Below are 25,618 nucleotides of genomic sequence, written 5' to 3'. Positions count from 1 at the left end.
ACCATGAAGTGTTGAAGTGGCAATAAAAAATGCATCTATTATAATTCTCCTAAAGAAACACAGTACAAACGTGTTTACAGATGGTACCTGACATCTCAGCAGTTAAGTGAACAGTTTTAAATACTGGAGTTGCAATAACATTGACCCAGATCTATTGCATGCCTGTTGGCTGTGCCCCACTGCTCTGCAATTTTGACAAATGATTCTTTCCTCAGTTGCATATATAACAAGTCAGGGGCTTCCTGTGGGAGTCATTACCATACTTGTAAAATAATTTAGAATAACAATTTCACAGTTTCGCACTTTTGATAACAAACTTGCTAATAGCTTCTACAATAGTCTGGGAAACAAAGTGACAGCTAGCAATAGGAAATGTTCCCAAGGGCTCTTGAGCAGATCAACTTACTGGTTTACTGTGCTGTAAAAACCAGCAGAGGTGCATTTTCTTTAAGAAATGGCAGATATTTATTGTTTACTAGAATTTATTGTATAGTTAGATGAAAGTGGACCAAATGGTCTTCACATAACACTTTGAATCTTTTTTTTATGTTAATATAGTTAAGTAACAATGCTTTACGAGGGAGCCCGTATCCACAGATCCCATATCTGCAGATCAGGTCTGCGGGCCCCCTCCAGAGGACCCCCTCCAGAGGGCTTCCTCAGGCCTCCTAATGCCTTATAAGGCAGTGTTTCTCAGCCACTGGTACCAGTGGTGTTTGGTGGTAGTCTCAGGACCCCTGGACACCTGGTGCCTGGCAATGAAACTGTCAATGCGATGCAACAAGTAGGATAGGAGGCTTGGCTTGGGGGGCACAACTCCAAAGCATGCTTTTCAGCACTTGAAAAACCCTCCCATCCACCCTGAGCCTCTGTTTGTCGAGTCACAGGTGGCCTCCCAACCCAGAAGTATCGGGCAATGATGTCATCGCCAGTTACTTCCGATAGTACTTCAGATAGATGGACCATGTGAAGTGGTATGGTGGAGGACAAACCTTGAGAAACACTGTTATAAGGCATTAGAAATGTCACTTCCAGTTTCACAGAGAAACTGGAAGTCGTGTTTTTTTAAACAAAAAGGCTCTTTAAGCCCCACAGAGGCCGTGGACGGATGTCCTGCTGCTGGGCTCAAAGGATCTTTGGAGGTGAGGAGAACAGAGCTCCCCTCAGCTCCACAGGGTGGGGGGGGGGAGGCATTCACCCATATCTATGCTTAACCTCAGGAGGTTCCAGGATGGAACTCCATGGTTACAGGGGCACGCCTGTATTTTCTATTCCTTCTTTATAGTATTGTACAGTAGTTGTGGGGTATGTGTTTAATCTAAAATAACTGTATTTCTTGAGATTTTTTTTCTTCTGGAATAGGAGAAGAAATTAAGTTCCCATTCTGTTTTTGTTGCATCATAACCTTTATTTTTTTTTGTTATTTATATTAAATTTTTAAAAAATGATTAAATGGGCAAACATGGGGGCAGGGAGAGGGAATTGTCCTGCTTGAACCTATTGGTCTTTAGGGCTGGAAATGGACAACATTTTATTGTATGACCTACCTGTAAACAGATAGCATAGACCTATTATAGTACTCTTCCCTCCTGAGGGAACTAAACTTGTGAAAGAATATCTCCAGAAATTTCTACAGAAGAAGGAATTGGTGGGGGGATGAACCCATATAATTTGTTTAATACAATCTGCACATCTGCCCTAAAGTTAAGGATCTGTTGCTTTTGATAAATGTGTTTCTCCATTTTGCCTTAGAACAATTTGCTTAGTATGTTGGTCTAGTACCAATGCTTTTTTTCTTCATCATAAGAGCATACCAGTGGAATTGTAAAAGTAGGGTATGGTGATTCTTTGTGGCTTACATTCCAAGTAAAAATACACTTTTAAAATGGAACTTGGCCTTGTGCTTTGTATTTACACACTCTCTGTTTCTGGTCAGTTATAGTTAAGGATGATATAACAATTTTTTTGTGACGTTCACTGTGCCAGTAGAAACTCCCATTTTAACAAATGCTGTTCTCAATAGCCCCTGATTCTGTAATTTTTTTCTATATACTGACTTGAATATCATCAGAATTGAATTTAAATGCCATTTAGTCCTAAAACATAGATTTCCTTGATCTGGTTGTTTTAATTTCCCGCTTTTCTAAAGGGGTTTCTTTCGGCTACTCATAAGTTAATACATTTCTTTCATATTATTAAATTTGTTCTTTTTTCCTCACTATTTATGCATGCTTGCAGAGATACGGATGAATTAAGGCGACCTGAGAGTCTGACCTTGATGTATGATAGAGAGAGGCAGCAAGTGTTAAGAAGCTACTTAGACCGGGCAGAGAGGTAAGGAAAAAAGCTGGTGGATGAGCATTGCAACGAGCACTTACGGTTTCGCATAAAGTTATTACTACTACTACTACGAACAGTATTTATATACTGCTTTTCAACTAAGTTCACAAAGCCATTTACAGAGAAAAATAAAGTTCCAATGTTGCATTGAGTCTTGTGCTGGGGGTTGTTTCCAGTGGTTTGTATCTTGAAGACTTGTTGCTACTGTTGAATTTGGTAGTTGGGGCATTTGTTTCAAGACAGGATGGTTGTGCAGGGAGCCCTAGACCACTTGACATGGAATGACCCTAAAGCAAGGAAAAGGAGTTTAGCGATTGTGGGCTATGAGTACCTGGAATGATCCTGAATAGTGAATTGTTAACCATAAGCCCTGGGAAGCCTCCTGTCCCACCACTTCTGGTTTCAAAGCCTTCAGCAGAAACTGTCAAAGAAGGCAAAACATATCACTGCAGACATTAAAGTCAGAAATCTGGTTGTGTTAAAACACCATTGAGTTTACAGTGCAACCATGTGAATGTAGATATTTAGGAAGAAGAGCTTTATTCTGTGGTCAGTCTTAACCTCATTGTTGTAGCATTATATATAGTGAATGAGAAACATTTATTTTATATGCTATAAAGTTTTGTATTTTTGCCCTCAGAGGTTCCAGTGAGTCCTGTAGCATTCTGTCCCTTTCCAACGCACACAATCAGGTAATAGACTCTTTGCTGTTGTGTTGAACAGTTAAGGACCTGTGATCTTTTACTTTGTGTGTGGCTGCTTACACTCTCTTTGATGCATGCCGCAAAACCACTTTTTCCAGGTCTCTCACTCAGATGCAGATCTGCACAGAAGGCGGGAGCATTTAGTGGAGCGCACCAGGAGGGAAGCTCAGCTTGCTGCTCTTCAGTATGAAGAAGAGAAGATGAGGACAAAACAGATCCAAAGGGAAGCTGTACTTGACTTCGTCAAAGTAAGTCCATTTGAGTTTTTACTTCTTGTTTAATGCACAGCTTCCTAGAACCTCCTGAGCAGAGGCTGTGAATGGTTTAGCATTTGCCATTAATGCCAAAGCCCTCAGGTTTCCTTCTCAGGACCATTTATTTTTGCCAAGCAGGATACAACCCTACAATAAAATAGCTACTCTAGTAAAATGAGCATAACTAAAAACCAAATAGTCATAAAACAAGATGAAACAGTAATAGAATTGATAGGCAGTGGATCCCAGGGTGTTCCCACATGCTGAACCTGCCCAGTCCTCCCCACCTCTTTCTCCATCACAGTACATATGAGTATACCTTTCGAAAGGCTGCAGGGGAGCCACCCTCAGCATTAAGTGCCTAACACACACGCATGCACACAAACCTTGGTTTGAGTCATCTGTGTGCCCTGATAAGAAGTAACCCACTTGCAAAGACCTCCCTTGATCATGAGAGCCTCTGCTGGGAGTCTACCATAGCCATGGCAGTGATGGTCTCTGCATCTTGGTGGAAGGAGATGGATGTCATCTGTGTATACAAAGGTCTCTGCTTCCCATCTTCTGCTTAGAAGTTGGATCATGCCCAACTTGTGTTTTAAAAGTTGTCTGAATTGGCAGCAGACACCTAATATGTAGGATGGTTTTTTCTTATCTCTGAAACTTGAAAACCATACAGTTCTGAAAGGGTTTAGACTAGTGGTTCCCAACCTGGGGTACGTGTACCCAGAGTGGTACTTGCCAGGACCTTTAGGGGTACTTGAAAAAAATTGAATAATGGCGGAAAAGGCAGGCCTTCCATGGCTTGCATTAGAATGCCTTGCGGGGCTAATCTGAGGGGCACAATTTATGGAAATGAGCTGCCAAGGGGTAAGCAAGTAAAAAAAGTTGGGAACCACTGATTTAGACAAACTGCATCCTTCTGTTGGCAGTTTCTTAAGGTTCTAAAATTCAGGGCATTTTCACCTGCTTCTGTTATCTCTATTCTTAGGGTTTTCACCACCCTGCACAGTGAATTATTTCAGTGGGCTTAGTCACTATTCACTGGTGGATAATTCAAGCATTTCAGGTTACGCCAGGCCATCGTGGAAGAAGTATAACAGAACACGGTGGAATTACGAATGGTTTTTAAAAAGGGCAAGATATAGTTCTGCCAACTCCATACTTAGGAAAAACATATTGGTAATAAATATTGGTGGTGACCCATGCAGAACTGGGATATTTGTAGACCAACCGACTTTTGCAGTAGATATGGGAGAATAATAATAATAATAAATAATAATAACTTTATTTTTACCCCGCCTTTCTCCCTGAAGGGACTCAAGGCGGCTTACAACATACTAAAAACAATTTAAAAACAAATAAAAACATATTAACACATCATAAAAAACAGCAGTCAGAGTAAAAAAAATAGGTAAAAAGAGCATAGAGCAGCAGCAAGTCATAAAAGAATCAGGCCTGTAAAAAATATTAAAAGATGTTAAAAAGATGTTAAAAGGCCGAGAACTCAGAAGGCCTGTTTAAACAGAAGGGTCTTCAGGCCTTGCCGAAAGGTCTCAAGAGAGGGAGCCATTTTTAAGTCAAGAATACTGGTGTAGCTGAGTACATTTGATGACACTTGTCACAATTATCACCGTTGGGGTCAGGGAGAGATTAGGGGAATTCCCAAACCCTGGCAGGGTGCAACCCACACCCTCCTCCACCAGCCTAATCCAGCTAACCCCTGAAGGATAATGTGGTCTGCTTATTATACCATAAGGACCCTGGTTCTTTTGAAGTACATTCTCTTGATCAATAAAATGCATTGCACGGAATCTTAAAAATAGAAGGAATTTATTATAAAACAGGTTAGACTTTAAGGAAGCTCTAGTTGCTCCATAAACATTAGCATGTGCATTTACAGTAACAGAAAGGCTAGTTAATGAAACAAGAGACTCAGGGCCCAATCCAATCCAGTTTTTCAGCACTGGTGCAACTGCAATGCAGCTCCAAGGTAAAGGAACAAATGTTTCCATACCTTAAGGAGGCCTCTGTGACTGCTGCCCCACCACATGATGCAGTGCATGCCCTATTGATGCAGCTGCTCTGGCACTGGAAAATTGGATAAGATTGGGCCCTAAGTTGCTAACATTACTGGCCAATCAGCCACATAATACTTCTTCCAGCATGCTCTAGCACAAGGATTGCTAACCCAAGCTTCCTTCCTCCTGCTGAGCTCCTGCCTTCTTTCTCTGTGAACCCACATCCAGGTTTTTAATACTCTGAATTACTAATGAACTGCACCTAGACAATTTCGGATCTTCTGCCCAGCAACCAGCTTAAAATCTATTAAAGGAAAAGGTAACTTGACCAACCCTGTGACAACAGTGTTTTGTATGGAATCAGACCACTGGACCATCTAACCCAGTGTTGACTGGCAACTACTATCCAAAAGCTCAGAAAGTTTTTCTAGTCTTGTTATCTAAGACAGTCTTATCAAGAGATGTCAAGATTAAATCTGGACCTTTTGTGTACAAGGCAGGTGCTTTGCTGCTGACCTGTAGCCCCTCCCCTTTGCTCAGACATAACAAAATTTCATCTGTTATGGGATTGTATTTGGAATGCAATTTGCCATCAGTTCATGACTACTTTAATACAGTCTCCTTAGTACTTGAGGAGAAAAATAGGATATTGTAAAATTCTTAGACATCCTCTTGGCCTCACAGAATAGTTTCTGTTTCATATATATGTTCTAACTCCAAGCTGTTCTGGCTCTTTGTGATGTATATATACCGAATGAACAAACTTCTTTGTGCAGTGCCGACTCTGTACTTTTCTCCTAGGCAGGTAGATTTGCAGTCATAGGTCAATACTAGGAGCAGTTTGTGTTTGTGGAACAGGTTCATACCCCTTGTGTTTTTTTGTTCCTTTAGGCTAAAATAGCCACTAAGTTTTTGTATTAATAAAAACTGTGTAGTTTCTGTTTTGGCTGTTCTGTTTCAAAGAAGTACTTTAATGTTCCCATTTTTGCACACACATGCTCTTCCTGTTTTGCCCGCCATTTCTTATACCCTAGTTTGTATGTTCAACTTTTCTCTATTAAACTGTTCCTTTTGATTCTTTTAAAGCAAAAAGCATCCCAGAGTCCTCAGAAGCAAAGTCCTCTGGACAGTGAGGTAAGAATGGACAGTGATAAACTGCCTTTTTTTTTGTAACTTCTCAAATATTTTTGGGGAAATATTTGCTATGTAATGCTGTGAATCTTAATAAGTTCAGATTCTACCCTTATAAATTAGAGATTCCTCCTCTGCCATAGAAGAGTTGTTTTAGTTTCATATTTGTCGTACAGGCTTTTTTCACTTTTACTCAGCTCTGGGTTTATGCCTTGAGTCTTTTGCTTGTAGTAAACATGAGCAGCATGAGCATTTCAAATAATAGCAGGGCAGGCCTGTCAATGGGTACTGGTCAGTGGGTACTGGGTCCCTTTAGGGAGAAGGGCGGGATATAAATAAAGTTTATTATTATTATTATTATTATTATTATTATTATTATTATTATTATTATTATTATTATTATTATTATTATTATTATTACTGGTCGTACATGCTGCCTGGTACTGCTGACAGGATGTTGACAGAGTAGCATATTTGATCAGGACCAAGAAATTGGGAGACCTTCCTGCTTCCCTTTCCTTCCCCCTGCCTGTTTGCTACCTTTTGAAATGGTTGCGCATGATGCAGGCTGGGAAGAACTGAAGCAGTGATTATCCTTGCCGGAGCAGTGTGGCAGCTGTTGTTCTGTCTCCCCTCCCCACTTCTTCCTTCCTTGTGGTTTTGCTGCTCAGTTTGAAACAGGGGCATTGTAGAGTGGGACCAGAATAAGCAAGCATAGAGGAACACCACCCTGCTTCCCAAAAAATGGAAAACTTTGTTTGAAAGTGGGTGGCACATCTCTGGATTCCTTGATCCGGTTCCTTCTTTACCACGCTCCCATTTCAAATAGAGTGGCTGTGACCAGAGCTGCTGGAAAAGCCAGCAAGTGGGGGGGGAGAGAAATGGGGGGAGGAATCCTGAGAGGAAGTATGGTCATGGTCTCCTTTGTACACTGCGGAGGGGAGGAGAACATAGACAGTGGGGGAAGACATGGGGGTAGCATCTCTGGACCTGATCCCAGGTGCCCAGTGAGTCTGAACAGTCAAACCGAAATTACAGCAGCAACTTTTTGTGAAGTACTAAAAGAGCACTCGCATAGTTGCTGTTGCTTGGCTTACTCACAGTTCATCCATTTCATAATTTGTAAGAGACTGAATTCCATGTTGCCCCTAAAAATCAAAGAATATGGCTACCACATGACCAGGCTGTTAAGATTTACTTTGTTGAATCTCATTCGCCAGCCAAGATCTGCTTTTGCGCACTTGTATGTTTACTATGTGTCCCTGTTTCAGAGCAGTCAGTGGATTTGCAGCATGGTCCATTCAGTGGATTATTAGAAACCACATTTTCTTTGTAAGGTAGCAAGATCTCTTTCAGCTGATTCTGGTGCTTCGAAACATAATTTTACTTGGTTGTCAGCTGCTCTCCTCCCATTGGTATTCTCTGTAAGAAGTGTTTGCACAGCACAAGGCTGGATTTCTTGTTTTACAAATGGAAAATATTTTTTACTTAGTGGTCTGCCACTTCACAAGAATTGATACAGTACACGGCAAAATGTATAGAAAAGTGTTTTCCAGTGATCTGCTTTCTGTGAATCTGGACTGGTTTCAAGTAGTTCTGTTGTCTTCATTTGACTGTGCTTCAGTTCCTCAAACTGTTTCTGTGTGTGTTCTTTCCTAAATAATGTTCTCCACTGGAAAGACTACATATTCAATTGTGCTGTTTTGGAGTCAACCCAAAACCAAATCACTGCTGAATCAGCTGCAGATGTTTTAGTTCTTAGATTGGGAGGTGTGTAGGCTTCTTCCTACTCCACCCTATTCTTTCAGTTTTACTTTACGTATTATCGCCATGTTTCTTCTGCATAAAGAAGCTTGCCAATTCCAGAAATCAGTGCCTGTCTGCATATTGTATTGTGCTGTGTTCTGTTCCTGATGTTGCCATCTCTCCCACATTCCCAGTGCCCCTTTCCATCCAGAAGGTCTCAACACACTGATGATAGTGCCTTGCTGGTGGTAAGAATCCTGCACGCAGTGGTCTGTTTAGAGGGCAGCATCCTAGGCAGTAGTTGGCATGACTTTTATGGTTTGCTTAGATTAGGCAGTTTAGTGTACTCCAAGTAAATAAATAGCATAAAACATGGCAATTTTTCTGGCATAACTGTTTTGCTTTGAATTATCACATTACGCTTCTCTTCCTACTGCTTGAAACTGAGTGCCGTCAGTATTTTTCTTGATGTTTTCCTGGGTTTCCTGTTCTGATGTAGCATTTAAAACTTGCAGGATCATTTGCAGAAATCATCTTGTAAGTGTGTGTTTGTGAAAACGTGATGTGAATAAAATATTGTCAGTGAAGGTACCTTTATACAACATACATCTTAAAAAAAAAAAGCGGTTATCGGCAAATAACTTTTCCATGTTTTATGCTATTTCCTTCCTTCATTGTTATCTTTTAAAATAGCAATTGAAATCTAGTTTTTCTGACATTTGTAGAAAGCTCTGACCTGCCTGCTTGCCTTGCATGACTTGCATGTCTCCATTTTATTTGCTCGTGTATATTCTCTTAAGTTATGTGTGTAACACTTCCTACATGTGCCATCTGTGTTGCCGGCACTGAAGATCTAAATGCACAAAAAAGTGCAAGTTCTTGTTATCACATTCTGGTCATGGCTTTCAGCATTTCTGTACATTTTCCTACTCTTGTTATGAAAAAAATATGGTAGGTAAAGGCCAGAAGATGGGTTTCCCATCCTTGACTGACGGAGAAACCCTAGTTAATGTTAACTATATTTAAGGTCAGTGTCAAGTGATACTGTATTACAAATAGGAGACTGGGAGGATTTCATGCCAGAGCATGTGGCATGCATGTGTGTGTAATCCTGGAACTCTCACACACTATGGATTAAGGAACAGGCCACAATGTATCTGTTCTGGCCTTTGGTTGTGATTTTTCTTTCTGTAGCAGTAAGAATAACTACTAGTTAGAAATGGACAAACTTTGTAACTAGACAACCTCTGTCTCTTTGAAAGTAATTGTCATTCAGTAGTTGCTAGACTTAAGCAGTTGCTTCTTAGCAAAGGTGTTACATTGGAAGTTACATTGGAAGTTGTCAACTTCCAGTTATTTGTTCCTTCTTTCTATCATTCATGTAGCTGTGAAGTGTAAACTGCCACGTATCTCTTAATTTTCATAAACTTTGTAAAAGTGGAATTTATGCAGAGTGGGTATTTTATTTGCTTGCCTAGTATAGATTTTTGTGTCTCAGGTCTTAGGGTGAATTGTAATTTTTTTGGTAAGTTCTCCTTGACAAGCTCCATGAAAATGGACGGAACTTGGACAATACTCAGCATACTGTATTCACAGATCCATTTCTGTTAGACTCATTTAAATTATTCTTGCTTTATAAGGGAGTAGTTCTTTAACAATATAATGGAGTATTGTCTAGGACGCTAATAATGAACATTTGTTTGGTACTTCCCTGTTGCACTATAACCAAGTCTGTTTTTGTCTTGCTGTGAACAGTGAACTTGATTCCTGAATTAGGAAACTTCTGGGAGGTAGGCCTGACAAACAGGCACTACTGAATAATCCCTGTGCCCTTTGTATTCAGGACTGCACTGTCTCCTGTAACTTTTTTTTTTGCTTGCATAGCAGTAGAGTCTTCAGTCCTTTTCTTTGCCTCTGAGGTTTTTGCAAGTTTTCCATCTGCTTGCTATAGTTTTATTTGCAGCTGGGATCGAATTCTAGTTTCTGAAGTACTGTAACTGTTCAGCTGCAATTAAGTGCTGTCCGGTTCTGAATTATTAGCAAGAATGTTTATTTTCTGGAAAGCAGAGCACAGCCATCATCAGTGCCTGCATAACACTAACAGTGAACATGTTTTTCTTTTGTGTTTTTCCCATCATTTACATGTGAAATGAGCACATGAGATGAGCATGTTGGAGAGGTAGATATAGGGACTTGGGCTGCATTGGGCTTTCCAGCAGGTGCACAACATGGTCGTAAGCAGGCATGCCGTAGCCGAAAGTGATGTGAATCTGCTGACAGAGGCTAACCGTGTCTTGCGCTGTGCAAAGGGGACAGTGTGGGAGGTGGCAAGAGATTGCTTGCTGCTCTTACTGCTGGAGTGATGACATCACCCCTTTTGAGCCCCCTTCAAAATCATCAAATGGACCTGGAAATTATATTGAAAAGCAGAACATTTTTGTCAATTTTGTTTTGTCTTTGAACAATGCCACCCACTTTCAGATTGACTCTGCAACCATCAGGACCATAATTGGTCACATTTTTCATCAGTGTACTTAACAGTTTCACCAGTGGCCAAGAGGGGAGAAAGAGGGAACAGAGAGAAGGGCAGAATGGCAAGTTGATGGTAACAGGGGGAGGGTATGAGCCAAATACAGCCACACATAGTTGCATTTCATTTTCTTTCAGTTGGAGGTGAGTACAAAGGGGTAAAATAACAAGTTACATAAAAGATAGGTTTGGGGCAGTTTTTTTTTTTTTGAAAGAAGGTTTGGAAGATTTCCTTCATAAATAGCCTTCAGCCATGTTATACTGTAGTGAGAAGTGGGAAGAGTCTTGATGTCAGTTCCCTTCTGTGGTTCACAGAGGGGGTCAACCCTGCCCAGGCACTCACCCCTCCTGCTGGTTTTACTGCTTTACAGGCCAGTCTTGGTAGAACTGCCACCACCCTGTATCAGCCAGTGTCCCAGGCCTGGGGACCTGGGGCCCTCCGGGCTTTGTTCTAGCTCTTGCTGGGCTCCCACCTGCGTTGGGACCCAGTCCTCAAGATTCTAGACTCCAACGGACATTACTTGGTCAAGCTACTAAATGGTTAGGCAGGATTCTGACTCCTATTCCCAGTACACAATAACACAGGCTTGTAAAAGATATTTTAGTTTATGAAGAGATCAATGTTACACAGACTTAAAGGCTTAAAGCAGCAATTGCAAGCATACAGACAACTATGAAATACATCAGTTTAGAATGACAGCTAGCTTCCTAAACTTAACTAATTATTTCTCACCTGGTCAGACGACCACTGAAACACAAGCTGGCTCCCAGGCTACCTATGAGGCCAGTAGCCCATGATGAACAAAGGAACCAGGACATGAGCAGCAGGTCAGGCTGCACCTCAGACTCTGCCTGGTAAAGAACATGCAACACCGCTTGGGGTTTGCTTTTATCCCTTTATGCTAATAATTAATGAGCTGACTGAATAATTACAACACTGACCAACCAGGTTGCTTGATTACTAGAAACTTCTTTTAAGGGGAATAGGTGGGAAAAAATAAAGGGAGCAAGGAGACTGAATTCATCACTTGTGCTAAGAATCCATTATAGCTATTAAAATCTGTACTGTTATTTTTTTTGTTGGACCGGATTGTGGGATCGGCACTATACCAGTTACTTTTAAAACTTACCAAGTTAGCTAGCCAACCTGCTCCTTCTGACTTGGCTGTGTAGTCCACAGTAAAAGATTGCCTTTCTCATTCTTTGTTTCTCCTGTGTCCACTTGTTCTGTTTCATCTTATGTCTACAGCAAGCATTTTGGCATGGGATAATCATAATTTTGCATGCAAATGTCAGGCATAACTGGTACTTACTGCAGCCCTGTGTAATTCTGAAATACCACTATGCTTTTTTAAAAAAAACTTTATTACACAACCAAAGTTTGTGGTATCTTTTGTTGTTTTCATTCTCGGATATCAGTTGTAACCCGAATCCCTAAGAGGAGGCATTCTGCTGTAATGTCTGTAACGTTCCTGCATATTTGACAATTGTTCTTAGTTGCACAGTTCTGGAAGTTTAGTCATTGGCCTTTGGGAGCCAAATCTTCAAATCTCCATTGAAAACACCTTATATGCACATAAGTGAACAAACTTGGAGAAGTTCTATTTATGGGACTGCCTTATGCTATATTCTCAAGCACCCCCAACTGCGATGTTATCACATCATGCATTGTGAATGTTGATGATAGCAACAAGTTCATGTTCTGCAGCTCAACAACATCACAATCAGGGCTTTGGTAGGTTTGCAGCTTGGACCGTATGGCAGATCACTTACTGCCACAGGAAGGCTGATGTTGGTTGTGCTCATGGCTTATTCTGTGTAAGAGCACCCTTCCAAGCAAGTGTGTTGGGGCATACTTCAAATAAGATTTGACCCTTCGTTCAAGTCATGGGAAGGAGTCATGGTGATAGAGCACCTGCTTTGCATTCAGAGAACCTCAAGCTCAGTCCTTGCACTTCCAGTTAGAAAGATCTCAGCAAGACTGAGAAGGGCTGGTCCGTCTGTGACTTTAAAACAGTTACTGCCAGCCAACTGGCGTTGCCATTACTGGGCTTGAGGAATTAGTGGGTTTGACTTGGTATAAAGCAGCTCCATATGCTCGTGTGCAGCACTAAGCCTGTTGCCAAGAGTTGTGTGGGTCTCTTCTGCTTTGCCTTCTCTGTTTTCTACAGGTGATTCTCTGCCTCACTCCCTCTCTTCTCCCCATCTCTCTTCTCTGCCATCCCTCACAGAATGGCTTTGAGCCTGTCTTAGTGTTTGAGATTGACAGTGACACGAACACCATTAAAAGGAGGCCAGGAACACTCAACCAGGTGAAAAGCATGCAGCGTGTGACTGACTTGGCTAGATTGTCCGTCTGTTTTTTCTGCTTATCAGATGCGGTGGGCAGTGTTGATCCTTGTTTCTGACCTGTCCCAGCCTGCCTTGCTTTAAAATGGAGACGCAATGAAAAGTCTCCTTCTGCTTGTCCAGCTGAAGAAACTAATGTGTCTTATTGGGTGACAGTCTTTGAACTTGGAGAGAAATAGTTGTCATGCAAGTTTGCATTGTGTCTGGAGGGGAGGTAGTGGAGATCAGGGCACTGAAGTAAAATACAAGTAAAGTCAGATTTGAGAAAAGAGCCTTGGTAGTTGAGACCAGAGATCCATCTAGCCCAGCTTTTTATTTCCAACAGTGACTGGCCAAAATGCTTCTATGAAGTCTGCAAGCAGGGCTCAAAGGCAGCAGTCTTCCCCTGCTGCATGTCACTAAGAAACTAGGAATGAAAGGCATACCAGTTCTGAACATCAAGGTTCTATTTAGTTATGAATAAAACATCATGGATAGGTCAGTCCTGGATTGTATCTTATTCCCTTTTAAAGGCATCTAAACCAGTGGCTATCACCTATCTTATGGTAGCAAATGTCATAAGATGTGTGAAGATGTGACTAAATCTGAGTTAGCAGTGTGATGCAGCTGCAGGAATGGGTAATATGAGTTTTGGCTGAGTTGTTACAACCATAGTTTCCCAGTTGCAAGAAGTAACATTCTCTGTACTTGTCACCGTCCAGTGGTCCAGGTCTCTAGGGATGTTCTCTGATCCATCAACTTGGAGACATTCTCTTTATGAAAGTATTGGCTGAGGCCAAATTAGGAGATAAAAGTTGAAAAAGCAAACAGAAGTTAAGATAGTAGTAGATCATGTCCCCTTCCATAGGAGACATTAAGATGCAATCCATAACTACTTCTGTTCCTTGCAATTTTGCTCCCCCTTCCCCATTGGAAGCTCTAGGAAGTGGGAATGAGAGTGCTTCCCCAATCTGCAACTCTCAGCCAAGCATGGGGGTATCACCAAAGATAGCCAGCTGAGAAGTCATAATTCCTCTGTATTCTATGCTAGTCAGGGCTTGCTTGGAGCTCTGGGCACTGTGCTTTTAAAATATAGACAAAATAGTGCAGGTTTAGAGAAGGGCAACAGAGAGCCCTGTGAGGAAAGGGTGAAGAAACTGGGTATTTATAGCCTGAAGAAGAGAAGACCAAGAGGGGACATGATAGCACACATCAAATATCTGAAGGGCTGTAACAAAGAAGAGGGTAAAGACCTGTTCTTTGTTGTTGCCCAAAGCAGAACTAGATCCAGTTGGCTTAAGTTACAGGAAGATTTCAGCCGAACATGAGGGGGAGTTTACTAGTGGTAAGGGCAGTTCAACAATGGATCCAGTTACTGGGGAGGAGAGGCCTCCCTTGCTACAGGCTTTCGAGCAGAGGCTTGACAGCCCCCTATTGAGAATTCTCTAGCTCTGTATTTACTACCCTGAGCAGGGAGTTGGACTAGATAACCTACAAGGGTCCTGCTCCACTCTAGTTTCTACAGAATCCTTTTTCTGGTCTGTCTTGAATCTGCTAACAGTCAGTTTCATTCAGTGGCCCCAAGTTCTGGTGTTTTGAAACAAAGCAAAATGTTCCTTCCTCTCTACATCTTCCACTCAGTGTACAGTTGTATAAACCTGGATGATATTTCTCTGTAGCCTTCTTTCTCTCTTTAACTAAAAACCACAAACTGTTAAACCTTTTCTCTGAGGAAAAGATTCTTCAGCCTCTGGAACATTTCTCAAAGTTTCTCAAAGAACTCAGGGTTTTCATTTCTGCTTGTATAGTGCTTGAAACCACCAGTGATGGTTAACCTTATGAATTATTGAGACTTGAAGGTATTGAGGGTTTTAGTTTACTTCATAGATTAATGTACTACCCTTCAATATGAACATTCTCAACGTTGTTCACAAAAGACAATAAAATGATGAAGAGTTGTCAAATAAACTTTCAAAGACAAGCAGGATATTATACTGAAGTGACAACCCATACAGTAATTGATCATAAAAGTCCAGAATTTCATGGTGAAACTTAAATACTACACTACTACTGTGCAACATCTTGGACAACAGATGAGACCAACATTTTCTGACCATCAAAACAGCTTCAGGCCTTCAATTTGTCCGTTCTGTCATTTTGCATCTGATATTTTTCTGTGTTTGCGGGGTTATTTTGCAGAGATGATTCTGATTTTTCATTTTTAAAACTGTCAGATACATTTGCATCTACCTATGTGGTAAATCAACATTCTACTATAATAATTTTCAACCAAACTCCTTAGTTAAAATAAATGACCATATCTACTGTCAGGCTTGGATCCTGGCAGGCCAGAGGTAGAGATGAAGGTAGAATATAACTCCAGGCGTCATAAGAGTAGCAAACCAACCTGATAGGGAAACTGTTTTAGAAGGGAGGAGACCAAGATCAGCCAGGAAGGGCACTGGTTAAATTCATCAGAGGCGTACTGGGTTTGGTTGACCTATGAACCCTCAGTACTGATTGCATTGGTAGCACCATGGAAGTGGGCAGTTTGGGGCTTTATCCCATTGCCCCAGCAACTTGGTACTGATGCTGTCAGGGAATATTGCATGGTTTGTTGTTAGCTTACTGTGCCTGAGCTCAACACATCCAGTTAATCTGGATTCTTTCCCCTCATTTTCCTTGAAATAGAAATTCTTCTGCAGATTCTGTCCACAACCCAAGATCTATTTGGTCTGGTTGGTCTTGTGAACAGTGTCTTTTCCTTTTTTGGCCAGGGCAGAATCATTGCTTGATTATCTTTCAGGTCCCAGAGTGACCTGAAGCAATAGCTTGAATCCTTGTACTGTCATACTGTTGAAACTGGTTCAAGGGATGGTACTCTTGAACCACTTTCTCCTTAGTGTTTGCATTTGTTGGAAACTGAATGTGGGCCACTCAGAAACATGCAACTGTTAAAAAAACAAAACAAAAGCACTTCCAGAAGCATCTGCCCTTAAGCTTTGGGCCAGATATGGGGTTCTTTTTTAGAATAGCAAGCCTTTTTTGAAAGTACACTTGCAAAACAGAATCTGCTTACAAAATCTGCTTACAACAGATTAAAAAACGTAATTTAAAATAAAAACAGCAGTCAGATAAAAAATAGGTAAAAAGAGCATAAAGCAGCAGCAAATCATAAAAGAATCAGGCCTGTAAAAAATATTAAAAGATGGTAAAAAGGCCGAGAACTCAGAAGGCTTGTTTAAACAGAAGGGTCTTCAGGCCTCGCCGAAAGGTCTCAAGAGAGGGAGCCATTCTTAAGTCAAGGGGAAGGGAGTTCCATAGCGTTGGTGCCACTACTGAGAAGGCCCGGCCCCACGTACCTCCCTAGGCGGCGGCACTTGTAAAAAGGCCTTCTCTGATGACCTAAGAGGATGAGCCGGATTGTATGGGAGTAGGCGATCTCTAAGATACCCTGGCCCAGAGCAGTATAGGGCTTTAAAGGTCAAAACCAGCACCTTGAATTGGGCCCGGAAATGAATGGGAAGCCAATGCAGCCGCTGGAGAAGCGGACTGACAGGGTCGAACCGCCTACCTCCAGTAACCACACGGGCCGCTGCATTCTGCACTAGTTGCAGTTTCCGAACCGTCTTCAAGGGCAGCCCCACATAGAGCGTGTTACAGTAATCTAACCTCGATGTCACCGAGGCATGGATCACCGTGGCCAGGTCTGCACGATCCAAGTACGACCACAGCTGGTGCACCAGCCGAAGCTGAGCGAAGGCCCCCCTAGCCACAGCCGCCACCTGGGAATCCAGGAGCAGCTGCGAGTCCAGGTGGACCCCCAAGCTGCGGACCTGCTCCTTCAGAGGGAGTGCAACCCCATTCAGCGCAAGCCGCTAGTCCAGCACCTGCATCGAGGATTTCCTAACCAGGAGAGCCTCTGTCTTATCCGGATTTAATTTCAGCTTGTTAGCCCCCATCCAGATCCTCACTGCCTCCAGACAGCGCTCCAGGCCCTCAACTGCCACCCTGGAGTCTGGAAAAAAGGATAGAGCTGGGTGCCATCGGCATATTGATGGCACCCCACTCCAAACCCCCGGATGACCTCTCCCAGTGGTTTCATGTAGATGTTAAATAGCATGGGGGACAGAATTGAGCCCTGTGGCACCCCGCACCTCAAGGGCCAGGGTGTCAAACAGGCATCCCCCAGCACCACCATCTGGGACCGACCCTCCAAGTAGGAGCGGAACCACCGCAAAACAGTGCCTCCAACTCGGCCAATCGGCCCAGAAGGATACCATGGTCGATGGTATCAAAAGCCGCTGAGAGGTCCAGCAGGACCAACAGGGATGCACTCCCCCTGTCCAGTCCCCGCCGTAGGTCATCCACCAAGGCGGTTTCACATATGTTGTACATATGTGATGGAAACCATAACAATTAATGAAAAGTTATTTGAAGAAATTTTAGAGTAACACTTGGCACCAAGATACTTCTCTGTGATTGAACTTTTATTTGAACTTGTTTGGTTTCAGCAAAGCTCTTGTATATGCTGCATTGGTTAGTGACCTGTTTTTCAATGGCTGGCTTATTGGCAGCTCTTTCTTTTGCAGTGCTTATCCCAAAAGCGTTCAGCTTTCACGATGGTGTAATACTGTTCTCCATTATTGTATTTCCAGAAGACTTTGGCTAATTATGTTAGAGAACTTCTTTGTGGCATAAATAACAAAGAACCTGGTGGTTGTAACATTTTAAAGATGAACAGATGTATTGTGGCAGAACCTTTCATTGACTAGAGTTTGCTTCAGCTGATGAACTCTACTCCACCAAAACTTGTGCCACAGTACATCTGCTAGTCTTGTTTCATTGTAACAGTTTAACCCAGCTTCTACTCTGGAAGTCTTGATGGCATGTGCTGCTTGTTTTAGTGAATTGTCTTGTTCCCCACCCTCATTGCACCCTGAACATACTCTTTAAATGAAACTTTTTTGTGCAGTTTTCTACTATTGCATTTTCTTTTTTATCCACAGAGTGATGACAGATCCACCATCTCGCCAAATTCACCTACATCTCAAACAGGTAAACTGGGAAGGGTTGGAGAAAAAAGAATCAAATGCATCAATTTGCGAAAGCTGTTGGTGTGCAAGCTATGTGTCTATCGGCTGAGAGTTTCAGCCTGATTCCGAGGACCAGCACAACACCTCAGCCTAGCATCTTAGTAACACTGCAAGCAAATTCAAGACTATTCCCCACACTGGGTCAGTGCTGTGCTTGCAGCAATCATTGCTGCCAGGCAGCGACATAACTAGAAGCCCCAGTGCATGGGGCAGCAACGTCATGTGCCATCGTAGCATCCCTTCTGGGTTCTCCCTAGAGGAGGAAGTGCTGATGGCTTCATACCCCACATTCCTTCTCCTGTGGAGCTCCCTTTTGAAGGGGTGCCCACTTCAAAGGAGAGCCTCCACAAGAGAAGGAATGGGGTGCAGAGTTACCACACTGAGCACCTCTCCTTTGGGCGAACTGTAAACAGTGCAAGGCAGTCACTTCTGGGTTGTCCCTGAAGGAGGAGGCACAGGCGGTAAGTGAGCCGTTCTCCCACTAGTAAGTGCTGCATACAAATGGAGAACCAAAATATGACCCACAATTCAGATGAACACACTGTCTTATCACAGCTTGGGAAACCATTGAATTCAAAAATAAAGCACTGAATGAATGGGTCTTATTTATTAACTGCTAGAATATAAATTTTCAAGAAAGAAATTTATATTTTCACCTTTATGAAATGTAATCATTGATATTTCCTTGTTTGCCAAGTTTATGACTTCATACTGTATTTCATTTTTTATGACAGTAAAATTTTAATTAAAAATAAGTACAGGACTATATAGCCCAGATCTCACGCGTATAGCTGATCTACTTTCTCCAACTATCTTGACTTTCTCTCCTCCAATTTTGCTCTTGATGATCTTCAATCTTTCATCTACTTCCCTCTTCTGAGACTTTCTGCATGAAAATCACCAGAGCTCTTACTGTCCAATCAAAGAGTCTCTTTTCTGTCCTCTTCTTCCTTTGCTTACTCTTTTTTGTTTGGTGCAGATTGTCATCATCTGTGACTGCTCCCTTCTTGGCTTAAATCTGTGTTTTTGTCCTCAAATGGTTCTCTTCCTAGCCATCTAACGGCTCATTTGATATTTCCACAGGGGAAATTCCTCTTCCTCTTTCCCTTTCTCTGTTGGGTCCTTTTGGATTCTGTTCTTTTCCTTTTGCTGTTCTTTCTCTGTATGCTGGCCCTGTGTGGCATCCCATAGCTTTCTGTACTACCAAATCCAGTGGCTTTCAGTGGGCTATATGTGGGCAATAGTCAGCAATACCTTTCGAGTCGGTAACTGCCTCCTTCCCTCCAATTCCATATCTCTTAACTACCTCTGACATTTCAGCTTGAATGCTTCATCATTGTCTCAAACGCCATATGTCCAAACTGGTCTTCTCATCATTTCCCCCAAACCTGCCTTTTTTTGCACTGTCTCCTTGTCCACCAACAATGACACCATCTGCCCTGTAGAACAAGCATAAAGTCTTGGTGTTTTCCTTGACTCCCCTCTTCCCCTTACTCCCCATTTTCAGTCTGTGGTTAAATAATCTCAGTTTTCCCTTAACAATGTTATAGGATTTTAGTTCTTCCTCTCTGCCACTTTGGCAAAAACCCTGCTTCATATCTGGTCATCTCTTGCCTCAACTGCTGCATCGTTCTCCTTGCTGGCTTTTCATTGGTTTATCTTAGTCCCCTCATCTCCCTTCAACACTCTGCTGCTGCTAAGGTCATTCATCTTGCTTGTTGCTGTGACCATATGATAGGTCCTCCTTAAAACCCTTCATTGTCTGTCCCTGGATCCAGTGCATGGCCTCACCCCTTCCTACATATGCTTCCCCTGTTCATGGTTGCCTACATACCCTTTCCTCCCTCTGTTGTGTCTGTCTAAATTGAAAACCTCAAGGCAGGGACGCGTCATATGTGTAAAGCACCATACACTTATGATGCTATATAAATCAAATAAGTAGTACAGTCAAATAGGAAAGATTAAATTTCAAGGGTTGTGAGGAATTTATGCGACCCAAAGGCCTCAGTCATGGGCTGCTGTTTATCTTGCATCTTTACAATGCTCACGTGTAAATTGTTTGTTAGCTTACAGTTTCATTCCTCTAATTATTGTTTTCCTGAGCCCATAGAACACTTGAAATAACCTCTTTTCTTCTCCACTGCCCCCACCCCCACCCGTGCCTGTCTACATTCAGTTCACCTTTTTTCTCCATATCCTGGCCCTGCTGTTCCTCCTGCCTACAGAAATCCTCCCCAGCGACCTGAGAGCTTCCTTTTCCGAAACACTGCAAGGGAGGAAATGAACAAAGGTAGGCAGTGCAGCTGGATGTGATACACTGGCCAAATATTCTCAGCATGTCCATTAGCAAACTAAAGCCCAGATGTGTTGCTTAGGCGATTGCTTTGTTAATGGCCTTGATCTAGTTCTTAGAAACAGCAGGCAAGGTGGCCAGGTGGACTGAACTGAATCACTTCAGACTGCAAATGAAAGGATCACATGATTGAATGATCCGCCAGCCAAAAAAAATTAAAATCCCTTCCTATACAAAGTTAGAATTTGGGAGGGGGGGAGAAATGCGTGACTCATTTTCTGCATGTAGGGAATGTTTACATGGAGTAGCATTCAATCACAGGAACCTCCAGTCTGAAGTGAGGTGGTCTAAATATAAACTTACCACTTCATCCACTCTTTTAAGACCTGAACTTTTGCTTGAAAAGGCCTCATTTATGTGTTGGTTTGCTCCTTTCCCCTTTGAACAGCTATCCCATTTCCTAGTTTGGGGGTTGAGAGGGAATGTCTGTTGGCATCCTTACCACCCAAATTCAGCAGATGCAACTCTCCTCCCCCCCCCCAGCTCAGTCTAACTTGCCTGATGGTGCCATGTCAGAAAGTGACCCAGCAGCTGCTCATGGTGCCTGTCCCTGTGGAGTGCCATGATTAGGAAGCTCTTCTCTGACTCCGTAATCCAAACCACTTGGAATCAGATCTTGCTATCTTGGAGTCTGCAGAAAGCAGTGCAGTCTTGCACTCTTGCTCAGTTGGTGCTTTGCTTTGTTAAATAGATTATATATTTGATAATGGTTTTATATCCTGCCTTTCCACTATTTAGATCTTCAAGGCAGCTTGCAAACATGTTGCAATAGGGTTGTTTATGGTCTCTGTAGGGGTAGACTTTCACATGTAGATCTTGCCTCCTAGAGCAAACTCCCTTGCTTTATGTCTGATCCCAACTCAGGTTCTTACTTTCTCAGCCTCAGTGTTAGGGCAAAATGGGTACCCTCGCTGGAAGCTCTGGCCACCCAGACCAAATCCAGGAGTGTAGCAATGTCCAGGTCAGGAAGACGGGGCTGCTCCTGGCCATACTGGGCTCTTCCCACAGTCAGCTATGTACAGCCTGTAGCCTGGTCCAAAAACTGGAAAAGCAGGTTATTCTAAAGGACTGCTGCAGGCAGGGTGGCAAGCTGTATGCTCTGCATGACTTGTTTATTGGCCTAGAACAAGGCCAAGAAGTAAAGGGAGAGAACAACACAGGTTACACAAGCATGTTGCCTCAATGAAGAATGAAGGCTTCTCAAACTCCTGTGAGTTGCATGAGACAGAACAGCATGAAAGGCCTACTTACTGTTGTCCTTATGGTCCAGGGCTGTCCAACCATTTTGGTGTTTGTCCCATCCCCCCCAATACCACTTTTGTGAGTACCACTACTACCAGAAAGAGTGGCTCTGTGCAGGAGTATATGGCTTGCTGCACAGTTGTACTTCTCCAGTTGCTGCTGCTTCCTGAAATCTACTCGACTGACCTAAGCCTCTTTTGAAGGGCCAAATCTTGCACAGCCAGACCTTGTCGCTGGTGCATCCCCACCTCCGCTATCTTCACCTCTGGTGTGGGTCAGGCCAAGCAGAGCAATGCCATGACGTGCCATCAGCCAAACTCCTACCAATGGTTGAAAAGTGCTGGAATGGTCCCTTATTATTTTTTTGCCTTTTCTAGCCATTTCATCACTGCCCTCTTCTGCCTCGGTTCCTGCTAACAGCACTGAAGATCATAGTGAAAACCACAATTCCAAACTGCAGGAAGAAGATGTCGAGCTGATAGAGCAACTGCGGAAAGTACGTAGCAAAAATTTCTCTGTGTTGAAGTTGTAAGAATATACCATCCACCTTGCTACTTAATGCCTCAATGTACATCTAACCTAGACCAACATCTGGTTCCAGTGGCAGCCTGCCAGATGCCTCTGTGAGGCTCACAAATGGAGTGTGATCATGAGGACTGTCCACTCACTCTGTTATCAGGATGCTCTAAGACGCAGCATGAACACAAAAGGGAAACTAACAAGGGTGCAGGGATTGAGTGGCAGTGGCTTATGGTACCAGCTCAGTGGACTGGCTTGAAATGAGGAGAAAGGCAAGAAAGTGTGTGCAACAAATGTGCAGCCTTTATAGTTCGGCTAAAAGTTCAATTACCAGGAGGGGAATCAAAAAGAGTGCAGTGCAGTGTTTGCAACATTCACTCACACATCTGGCCCTAAGTCAGGAATTCTTGACCAGGCATATCCATATCCCTTTGGAACCAAATGATGGGGGTATGGGACATGTCTGAAAAATTAAAAATAAAATTGTTGTCAAGATGCATAGAAACTGCTGCCAGACTTGGCAATCCTCTTAGGAGTGAAGGTTGGTATGGGATGATGAGTGTCCTCAGTGCATTTTTGCAGCCTTTTTTGTTGTTTCTACCTGACCATGCTGCTGTGATTTGATTTTTTAAAATCAAAAATCATAAATGGCTTAGATGCAGGACTGCTGGAATCATGCTTGGAGAGAGGGGTTCTGAGTGAGTTATTTCTAATGGATCCTCAAAACTGGTCATTGCTTTTGTACGTGCAGTTGTAAATTTACTGGGACTATAAGCTTTGGAGTTTACGGATTTGATGTGCATGAACCACAAGGCCAGTCTCGGAAGGGACATACCAAAGTGCTGACAAAGTAGGCTTTTGGCTACCAAAATCTGTCTGTCCAGAACAACCTATTAAGTTTTGCAGAGTTTTAATCATCTTACCTTTCACTGTAGCAGACTAAGGGCCCAATCCTTTCCAACTTTTCAGCACCAGTGCAACTGCAGTGCAGCCCCAAGGTAAGGAAACAAATGTTCCCATACCTTATGTGACTGCCTCCCCACCACAGGATGCAGTGCACGCCCCATTGCACTGCACCAGCACTGGGAAATTGAATAGGATTTGGCCCTAATGTGGCTGCCGCTACGTTGGCTACGCTACATTGATCCTTGAGGGATGAGGTAGATATTGCTGGCATTTTAGAGTAAAAGGCATCACATGCCACAGCCTCAGCAGTGTTTTTGGCCTCATCAAGCATTGTGTGTTGCATCCTTCATTATAATTTTTGTGCATAAGTTTTCTTACCATTTGGCCTCATGACTGAAAAGGAACAAGGGAGGGATAAACATGTCTACTTCTGCACTCTCAGCATACCTACCTGATTCACAACAAGTTAGTTCTTGTATCAGTAATGTATGTGTTAATTATTTTAATGTAGGAAAAAATGCTGGGCTCATTCTTGCACCAAAAATGATAATGCAGAACATGGCCTCAAGGCAGCCAGGTTCTTTGCATTTCAGCAGTATCTGTAGGATATGGTTATTCAGTGTCCTCTTACATCAGTGTCTTTGGTCTTTGCTGTGATTTGCAGTTTGCCCTTTGGCAGAGTGGCCTTTTTTTCTTCCTCCAACTGGTGGAAGTGAATGTCCATCTCATGCATCTCTCCTTTGCAGAACATTGAGTCACGGCTAAAAGTGTCTTTGCCCAGTGATCTTGGAGCAGCACTGACTGACGGCGTGGTGCTCTGCCATCTAGCCAATCATGTGCGGCCTCGTTCTGTTCCTAGTATTCATGTCCCCTCACCAGCTGTTGTAAGTATTCAGTGGGCAACTTTGAGACTGCTTGCAAGAATTGGCACTTATTTCTTACTCTTTATGTGTATTAGTTTACCCCACCTTTCCACTTGAGGGTGGCTTATCAAAACAGTAGCCTACTGTTAACATATAAGAACTTGAAATAAAAACAAAAACTATCAATACAAGCAACAGTATAAAACACACTAGCAATGCACTGTGTTTTCGGTGCTGATGAAATAAAACACCAGCAGGAAATTCTCCAGCAACTTAGTCTTCCCTAAGACTAAGGCATGCATCCCAGAGATCTAAGACTATGCAGACACATAACCCAAACCTATCCACACTTTCTTGGGAGTAAGCCCATTGACAGTAATGGGACTTACTTCTGAGTAGACATGCATAGGATTGGGCTGTAAGACTGCATTCCAGAGATCAGGTGCCACTCAAAAGAAGGCCCTATTCCTAATGGATGTCAGTTTCAAACAAGGAAGATGCTTTTACCAGGCCCTTTCCCTACCTCAGTGACCTCAGGATATGGGGATGTGTATATGGTAAAGAGTCTCTCTCAAGTATTCGTGCACCTTGGTTTTTTGCTCAAATCTTTTGGACACATTTGCCTTTCACATTTCTCTGAAATGCACCAATACACAATGGCCTAAATTGTAAAGGTTAATCTTTACAAGATGGGCTTCTAATTCTTTCTGATTTCGCTGACACTGTTGGTCTGGATGAGCCTTTGCTGTCCTCCAAGGCCCCAAATCTAGAGAGTACTGACTATCCTCTCCTACATTCAAGGCAGTGTACAATTAAACATAAAAATACAGCCAGAAAAACATATTCTTCTGGGTTAGCTTTAAAGCATTGCTAATTAACAATGCCAAGCTTCTTCTCCCTTTTCTCCTGCAGCCTAAATTGACAATGGCCAAGTGTAGACGGAATGTGGAAAATTTCCTGGAAGCTTGCCGAAAGATTGGTGTACCTCAGGTAAGACAGAAATCTTCTAACTTTGTGTGCCACTATATGCAGCATTTCCCCCCCCCCCCCGTTTTATGTGATCAAAATGTTTGCTAATCACAGTAGGCCACTTTTCTCTCACATGGACCAAGCTGAATATGCTGGAGATGCTATTTGCTGTACCACAGGGTGCTCAGAACATATTGTAATATACTGTACTGAAAAAGTCATTTTTTGTTCTGAAGGTTTGCAGTCAAATAAGTATTTATGTATTTCAGTTAATATTTTTCTGTTAAGAAGGTGGCTTACAGCAATTTAGAAAATAGTAAAATATAGTATTAAGCATATAATGAGTTAACAATGCACTATAGCAGAAATACAATATAAAGCAGGAGTCCAAAAGCCAATGTAATTAATTACAAGCCAGGCAAAATAAAACCTACAAATGTAGGGAGTTAAGGGAAAAAGAGCAAAACAGGAAGATAGCTGCACCTTTGTCCTCTTCCAGCTGACTTAAAAACCTTGGGAGTATCCCTCCCCCCCCCAACTACTCAGTATGCTGAGTTGGGAAGTCCAGTGTAAAACCTGAAATCAGGTTTGGTTTTGCTGCAAACAGTTGTTTTTGAAGG

At 42.5% G+C, this 25,618-nt stretch overlaps 1 protein-coding gene across 3 annotated transcripts in view; it reads left to right on the top strand.

Moving 5' to 3' along the window:
• Positions 1-25,618, top strand: part of LRCH3 (leucine rich repeats and calponin homology domain containing 3) — a 78,849-nt gene that overhangs the window by 36,010 nt on the left and 17,221 nt on the right. For 2 of the 3 annotated variants that reach the window (XM_066622611.1, XM_066622609.1), the window contains exons 9-18: positions 2,239-2,334; positions 2,981-3,032; positions 3,143-3,292; positions 6,403-6,450; positions 8,388-8,441; positions 18,060-18,108; positions 20,323-20,436; positions 22,119-22,237; positions 23,913-24,050; positions 24,942-25,019. In XM_066622611.1, coding sequence (XP_066478708.1) covers positions 2,239-2,334; positions 2,981-3,032; positions 3,143-3,292; positions 6,403-6,450; positions 8,388-8,441; positions 18,060-18,108; positions 20,323-20,436; positions 22,119-22,237; positions 23,913-24,050; positions 24,942-25,019 — 898 coding nt within the window. The remainder of the gene's footprint in view (positions 1-2,238; positions 2,335-2,980; positions 3,033-3,142; positions 3,293-6,402; positions 6,451-8,387; positions 8,442-18,059; positions 18,109-20,322; positions 20,437-22,118; positions 22,238-23,912; positions 24,051-24,941; positions 25,020-25,618) is intronic. The other variant, XM_066622610.1, reaches the window with a different exon arrangement.

The sequence above is a fragment of the Tiliqua scincoides genome, chromosome 3, assembly GCF_035046505.1.
Source record: "Tiliqua scincoides isolate rTilSci1 chromosome 3, rTilSci1.hap2, whole genome shotgun sequence".
Taxonomy (NCBI): domain Eukaryota; kingdom Metazoa; phylum Chordata; class Lepidosauria; order Squamata; family Scincidae; genus Tiliqua; species Tiliqua scincoides.
Note: the sequence above shows the minus strand (reverse complement) of the source record. Positions and strands in the feature narration are given on the sequence as shown.